A 7,500-nucleotide genomic window follows, 5' to 3' on the forward strand; every position below is an offset into this window, starting at 1 on the left:
CCTATGGGGAGAGAGAGCGGGGACAGTGGGATTAGTTTGGGGATGGATACAGGGCTATGGGGAGAGAGAGCGGGACAGTGGGATTAGTTTGGGGATGGATACAGGGCTATGGGGAGAGCGAGCGGGGGACAGTGGGATTAGTTTGGGGGATGGATACAGGGCTATGGGGAGAGAGAGCGGGGACAGTGGGATTAGTTTGGGGGTGGATACAGGGCTATGGGGAGAGAGAGCGGGGGGCAGTGGGATTAGTTTGGGGATGGATACAGGGCTATGGGGAGAGAGAGCGGGGACAGTGGGATTAGTTTGGGGATGGATACAGGGCTATGGGGAGAGAGAGCGGGGACAGTGGGATTAGTTTGGGGGTGGATACAGGGCTATGGGGAGAGAGAGCGGGGGGCAGTGGGATTAGTTTGAGGATGGATACAGGGCTATGGGGAGAGAGAGCGGGGACAGTGGGATTAGTTTGGGGATGGATACAGGGCTATGGGGAGAGAGCGGGGCAATGGGATTAGTTTGGGGGATGGATACAGGGCTATGGGGAGAGAGCGGGGCAATGGGATTAGTTTGGGGGATGGATACAGGGCTATGGGGAGAGAGCGGGGACAGTGGGATTAGTTTGGGGGATGGATACAGGGCTATGGGGAGAGAGCGGGGTCAGTGGGATTAGTTTGGGGATTGATACAGGGCTATGGGGAGAGAGTGAGGGGCAGTTGGATTAGTTTGGGGATGGATACAGGGCTATGGGGAGAGAGCGGGGTCAGTGGGATTAGTTTGGGGATGGATACAGGGCTATGGGGAGAGAGAGCGGGGGGACAGTGGGATTGGTTTGGGGATGGATACAGGGCTATGGGGAGAGACAGCGGGGAGAGTGGGATTAGTTTGGGGATGGATACAGGGCTATGGGGAGAGATCGGGACAGTGGGATTAGTTTGGGGATGGATACAGGGCTATGGGAGAGAGAGTGGGGCAGTGGGATTAGTTTGGGGATCGATGCAGGGCTATGGAGAGAGAGCGGGGGGGCAGTGGGATTAGTTTGGGGATGGATACAGGGCTATGGGGAGAGAGAGCGGGGCAGTGGGATTAGTTTGGGGATGGATACAGGGCTATGGGGAGAGAGAGTGGGGACAGTGGGATTAGTTTGGGGATGGATACAGGGCTATGGGGAGAGAGAGCAGGGCAGTGGGATTAGTTTGGGGATGGATACATGGCTATGGGGAGAGAGCAGGGCAGTGGATTAGTTTGGGGATGGATACAGGGCTATGGGGAGAGAGAGCGGGGGACAGTGGGATTAGTTTGGGGATGGATACAGGGCTATGGGGAGAGAGCAGGGCAGTGGGATTAGTTTGGGGATGGATACAGGGCTATGGGGAGAGAGCGGGGGGACAGTGGGATTAGTTTGGGGATGGATACAGGGCTATGGGGAGAGAGAGCGGGGCAGTGGGATTAGTTTGGGGATAGATACAGGGCTATGGGGAGAGAGAGCGGGGACAGTGGGATTAGTTTGGGGATGGATACAGGGCTATGGGGAGAGAGAGCGGGGGCAGTGGGATTAGTTTGGGGATGGATACAGGGCTATGGGGAGAGAGAGTGGGACAGTGGGATTAGTTTGGGGATGGATACAGGGCTATGGGGAGAGAGCGGGGGCAGTGGGATTAGTTTGGGGATGGATACAGGGCTATGGGGAGAGAGCGGGGACAGTGGGATTAGTTTGGGGATGGATACAGGGCTATGGGGAGAGAGAGAGCGGGGACAGTGGGATTAGTTTGGGGATGGATACAGGGCTATGGGGAGAGAGCGGGGACAGTGGGATTAGTTTGGGGATGGATACAGGGCTATGGGGAGAGAGCGGGAGACAGTGGGATTAGTTTGGGGATGGATACAGGGCTATGGGGAGAGAGCGCGGGGACAGTGGGATTAGTTTGGGGATGGATACAGGGCTATGGGGAGAGAGAGCGGGGACAGTGGGATTAGTTTGGGGATGGATACAGGGCTATGGGGAGAGAGCGGGGACAGTGGGATTAGTTTGGGGATGGATACAGGGCTATGGGGAGAGAGAGCGGGGACAGTGGGATTAGTTTGGGGATGGATACAGGGCTATGGGGAGAGAGAGCGGGGACAGTGGGATTAGTTTGGGGATGGATACAGGGCTATGGGGAGAGAGAGTGGGGGGCAGTGGGATTAGTTTGGGGATGGATACTGGGCTATGGGGAGAGAGCGGGGACAGTGGGATTAGTTTGGGGATGGATACAGGGCTATGGGGAGAGAGAGTGGGGACAGTGGGATTAGTTTGAGGATGGATACCGGGCGATGGGGAGAGAGCGGGGACAGTGGGATTAGTTTGGGGATGGATACAGGGCTATGGGGAGAGAGCGGGGGCAGTGGGATTAGTTTGGGGATGGATACAGGGCTATGGGGAGAGAGAGTGGGGACAGTGGGATTAGTTTGAGGATGGATACCGGGCGATGGGGAGAGAGTGGGGACAGTGAGATTAGTTTGGGGATGGATACAGGGCTATGGGGAGAGAGTGTGGGGGACAGTGGGATTAGTTTGGGGATGGATACAGGGCTATGGGGAGAGAGAGGGGGGACAGTGGGATTAGTTTGAGGATGGATACCGGGCGATGGGGAGAGAGCGGGGACAGTGGGATTAGTTTGGGGATGGATACAGGGCTATGGGGAGAGAGCGGGGGCAGTGGGATTAGTTTGGGGATGGATACAGGGCTATGGGGAGAGAGAGTGGGGGACAGTGGGATTAGTTTGGGGATGGATACAGGGCTATGGGGAGAGAGAGGGGGGACAGTGGGATTAGTTTGAGGATGGATACCGGGCGATGGGGAGAGAGTGGGGACAGTGAGATTAGTTTGGGGATGGATACAGGGCTATGGGGAGAGAGAGTGGGGGACAGTGGGATTAGTTTGGGGATGGATACAGGGCTATGGGGAGAGAGAGGGGGGACAGTGGGATTAGTTTGAGGATGGATACCGGGCGATGGGGAGAGAGCGGGGACAGTGGGATTAGTTTGGGGATGGATACAGGGCTATGGGGAGAGAGCGGGGGCAGTGGGATTAGTTTGGGGATGGATACAGGGCTATGGGGAGAGAGCGGGGGCAGTGGGATTAGTTTGGGGATGGATACAGGGCTATGGGGAGAGAGAGCGGGACAGTGGGATTAGTTTGGGGATGGATACAGGGCTATGGGGAGAGAGAGCGGGGACAGTGGGATTAGTTTGGGGATGGATACAGGGCTATGGGGAGAGAGAGTGGGGACAGTGGGATTAGTTTGGGGATGGATACAGGGCTATGGGGAGAGAGAGCGGGGACAGTGGGATTAGTTTGGGGATGGATACAGGGCTATGGGGAGAGAGAGCGGGGACAGTGGGATTAGTTTGGGGATGGATACAGGGCTATGGGGAGAGAGAGCGGGGACAGTGGGATTAGTTTGGGGATGGATACAGGGCTATGGGGAGAGAGAGCGGGGACAGTGGGATTAGTTTGGGGATGGATACCGGGCGATGGGGATGAGCTCACCTTCCTCTGTATCATGCAGCGAACATAGTCGACGGCACAGATGACTCCAGTCCTTCCACACCCGGCACTGCCAGAGAAACACCAGTTGACAGGTCACCGACATGTGATTCACACCGCCCCACTCCCTGAGTTTCAGCCCACCGACCGCCCCTCCCCTCTCACTGTACACTCCCAGCTGCCCCGGAACCCGTTCACCCACCCACCAAAACCCCGAGTCTCCGAGATCACAGAGGCATGGTCCAAGGCAGGGACCGGAGAGGGTCCACTGCAGACAGACTCACTTCCCCACACACACTGGGATGTGAATCCAAATCCCTGTCTTCCCCCACGCCACCCACCCCCCCAACACCCCCGCCGCCCCCTCAGCTCCCAAACACGAGACACAAGGAGAACGGTCTATGTTGCTGTGTAACAGACTGGAGGAGGAAGGGCTGAATGGTCAGTGTTGAGGGAGTGGGTGCTGTGGGAGGGTCGGTGCTGAGGGAGTGGGGTGCTGTGGGAGGGTCGGTGCTGAGGGAGTGGGTGCTGTGGAAGGGTCAGCGCTGAGGGAGTGGGTGCTGAGGGAGGGTCAGTGCTGAGGGAGTGGGTGCTGTGGGAGGGTCAGTGCTGAGGGAGTGGGTGCTGTGGGAGGGTCAGTGCTGAGGGAGAGGGTGCTGCGGGAGGGTCAGTGCTGAGGGAGTGGGTGCTGCGGGAGGGTCAGTGCTGAGGGAGAGGGTGCTGTGGGAGGGTCAGTGCTGAGGGAGCGGGTGCTGTGGGAGGGTCAGTGCTGAGGGAGCGGGTGCTGTGGGAGGGTCAGTGCTGAGGGAGTGGGCGCTGTGGGAGGGTCAGTGCTGTGGGAGGGTCAGCGCTGAGGGTGTGGGTGCTGTGGGAGGGTCAGTGCTGAGGGAGCGGGTGCTGTGGGAGGGTCAGTGCTGAGGAGTGGGTGCTGTGGGAGGGTCAGTGCTGAGGGAGCGGGTGCTGTGGGAGGGTCAGTGCTGAGGGAGCGGGTGCTGTGGGAGGGTCAGTGCTGAGGGAGTGGGCGCTGTGGGAGGGTCAGTGCTGTGGGAGGGTCAGCGCTGAGGGTGTGGGTGCTGTGGGAGGGTCAGTGCTGAGGGAGCGGGTGCTGTGGGAGGGTCAGTGCTGAGGGAGCGGGTGCTGTGGGAGGGTCAGTGCTGAGGGAGCGGGTGCTGTGGGAGGGTCAGTGCTGTGGGAGGGTCAGCGCTGAGGGTGTGGGTGCTGTGGGAGGGTCAGCGCTGAGGGAGCGGGTGCTGTGGGAGGGTCAGTGCTGAGGGAGCGGGTGCTGTGGGAGGGTCAGTGCTGAGGGAGCGGGTGCTGTGGGAGGGTCAGTGCTGAGGGAGCGGGTGCTGTGGGAGGGTCAGTGCTGAGGGAGCGGGTGCTGTGGGAGGGTCAGTGCTGAGGGAGTGGGTGCTGTGGGAGGGTCAGTGCTGTGGGAGTGGGTGCTGTGGGAGGGTCAGTGCTGAGGGAGGGGGCGCTGTGGGAGGGTCAGTGCTGAGGGAGTGGGTGCTGTGGGAGGGTCAGTGCTGTGGGAGTGGGCGCTGTGGGGGGTCAGTGCTGAGGGAGGGGGCGCTGTGGGAGGGTCAGTGCTGAGGGAGCGGGCGCTGTGGGAGGGTCAGTGCTGAGGGAGGGTCAGTGCTGTGGGAGGGATCAGTGCTGAGGGAGGGTCAGTGCTGTGGGAGGTCCCGGTAAACAGCAGCCGTACCTGCAGTGGACACAGATGGGGGAGCTGAGCGCCCCCTGGTGCTTGTGCATCAGATCAATCATCTCCAGGAGCGAGTCGAAATCTTTCGGAATGCCGTGATCCGGCCACGCAGTGTACTGGAACTGGACAACGGTCCGCACATCCACTTCCTGGGACAGTGTAGAGGGAGCTTTACTCTGTATCTAACCCCCCTGTCCCTGGGAGTGGGAGACAGTGTAGAGGGAGCTTTACTCTGTATCTAACCCCCTGTCCCTCGGAGTGGCGGGACAGTGTAGAGGGAGTTGTACTCTGTATCTAACCCCCTGTCCCTGGGAGTTGGGGGACAGTGTAGAGGGAGCTTTACTCTGTATCTAACCCCCTGTCCCTGGGAGTGGGGGGACAGTGTAGAGGGAGCTTTACTCTGTATCTAACCCCCTGTCCCTGGGAGTGGGGGACAGTGTAGAGGGAGCTTTACTCTGTATCTAACCCCTGTCCCTGGGAGTGGGGGACAGTGTAGAGGGAGCTTTACTCTGTATCTAACCCCCTGTCCCTGGGAGTGGGGGACAGTGTAGAGGGAGCTTTACTCTGTATCTAACCCCCTGTCCCTGGGAGTGGGGGGACAGTGTAGAGGGAGCTTTACTCTGTATCTAACCCCCTGTCCCTGGGAGTGGGGGGACAGTGTAGAGGGAGCTTTACTCTGTATCTAACCCCCTGTCCCTGGGAGTGGGGGGACAGTGTAGAGGGAGCTTTACTCTGTATCTAACCCCCTGTCCCTGGGAGTGGGGGGACAGTGTAGTGGGAGCTTTACTCTGTATCTAACCCCCTGTCCCTGGGAGTTGGGGGACAGTGTAGAGGGAGCTTTACTCTGTATCTAACCCCCTGTCCCTGGGAGTGGGGGACAGTGTAGAGGGAGCTTTACTCTGTATCTCACCCCCTGTCCCTGGGAGTGGGGGGACAGTATAGAGGGAGCTTTACTCTGTATCTAATCCCCTGTCCCTGGGAGTGGGGGACAGTGTAGAGGGAGCTTTACTCTGTATCTCACCCCCTGTCCCTGGGAGTGGGGGGACAGTATAGAGGGAGCTTTACTCTGTATCTAATCCCCTGTCCCTGGGAGTGGAGGACAGTGTAGAGAGAGCTTTACTCTGTATCGAGCACGGCCAATCCACCCTAACCTGCACATCTCTGGGCACTACGTGGGGTCGGGAGAAAGTCGTGGGAGGGAGAGGGCGAAGGAGAGGGAGAGGGTGAGGTAATAGATAGGGATGTGTCAGAGAGAGAGAGTGAGGGGGAGAGGGAGAGGGAGAGGGTGAGGGGAGAGGGTGAGGGGAGAGGGTGAGGGGAGAGGGTGAGGGGAGAGGGTGAGGGGAGAGGGTGAGGGGAGAGGGTGAGGGGAGAGGGTGAGGGGAGAGGGTGAGGGGAGAGGGTGAGGGGAGAGGGTGAGGGAGAGAGGGTGAGGGAGCGTGAGGGGAGAGGGTGAGGGTGGAGTATGAGGGTGGAGGAGAGGGAGAGGGAGAGGAGAGGATAAGGGGAGATGGTGACGGGAGAGGGAGAGGGGAGAGGGTGAGGCAGGAGGGTGAGGGGAGAGGGTATATTGATTGACAGTGCGGAGGAGCAGAAGGAGCTGAAAGGTGGGGGATGAGGGGATGGGTTTGAGGGAGAGACCCTTGGGGGGAGATGTTTGGGAGCAGGCGCACAGGGGGAGGTGAGGGAGAGGGTGGAGGGTCAGCAGGAGGCGAGGGGGACTGAAGGGGATAGGGCCTGGGAACTTACATCCAGCATGGTGACTGAGAGGGTCCGAATGGAGACCTCATCCCGCAGGGACTCCTCACCAACCTGTACAGACAGGGGGAGACACAGAGGGGAGGGTCACTCCTACACAGGGAGAGAGAGAGAGAGGGAGACAGCGCAGTGAGAGAGAGAGAGAGAGAGAGACAGCGCAGTGAGAGAGTAGGGACACAGGGAGAGAGAGAGAGAGAGAGACAGCGCAGTGAGAGAGTAGGGACACAGGGAGAGAGAGAGAGAGACAGCGCAGTGAGAGAGTAGGGACACTGGGAGAGAGAGAGAGAGACAGCGCAGTGAGAGAGTAGGGACACAGGGAGAGAGAGAGAGAGACAGCGCAGTGAGAGAGTAGGGACACAGGGAGAGAGAGAGAGAGAGACAGCGCAGTGAGAGAGTAGGGACACAGGGAGAGAGAGAGAGAGAGAGACAGCGCAGTGAGAGAGTAGGGACACAGGGAGAGAGAGAGAGAGAGAGAGAGAGACAGCGCAGTGAGAGAGTAGGGACACAGGGAGAGAGA

General features: G+C 59.3%; 1 protein-coding gene across 1 annotated transcript in view; it reads right to left on the reverse strand.

The window, feature by feature from the left end:
* LOC132814148 (tyrosine-protein phosphatase non-receptor type 18-like) overlaps positions 1-7,500 on the reverse strand; it is a 49,815-nt gene that overhangs the window by 4,142 nt on the left and 38,173 nt on the right. Inside the window, exons 8-10 of the mRNA XM_060823389.1 lie at positions 6,975-7,037; positions 5,226-5,374; positions 3,527-3,593 (exon numbers count right to left, since the gene is read on the reverse strand). Coding sequence (XP_060679372.1) covers positions 3,527-3,593; positions 5,226-5,374; positions 6,975-7,037 — 279 coding nt within the window. The remainder of the gene's footprint in view (positions 1-3,526; positions 3,594-5,225; positions 5,375-6,974; positions 7,038-7,500) is intronic.

This window comes from Hemiscyllium ocellatum, unplaced genomic scaffold (assembly GCF_020745735.1).
Source record: "Hemiscyllium ocellatum isolate sHemOce1 unplaced genomic scaffold, sHemOce1.pat.X.cur. scaffold_696_pat_ctg1, whole genome shotgun sequence".
Lineage (NCBI taxonomy): Eukaryota > Metazoa > Chordata > Chondrichthyes > Orectolobiformes > Hemiscylliidae > Hemiscyllium > Hemiscyllium ocellatum.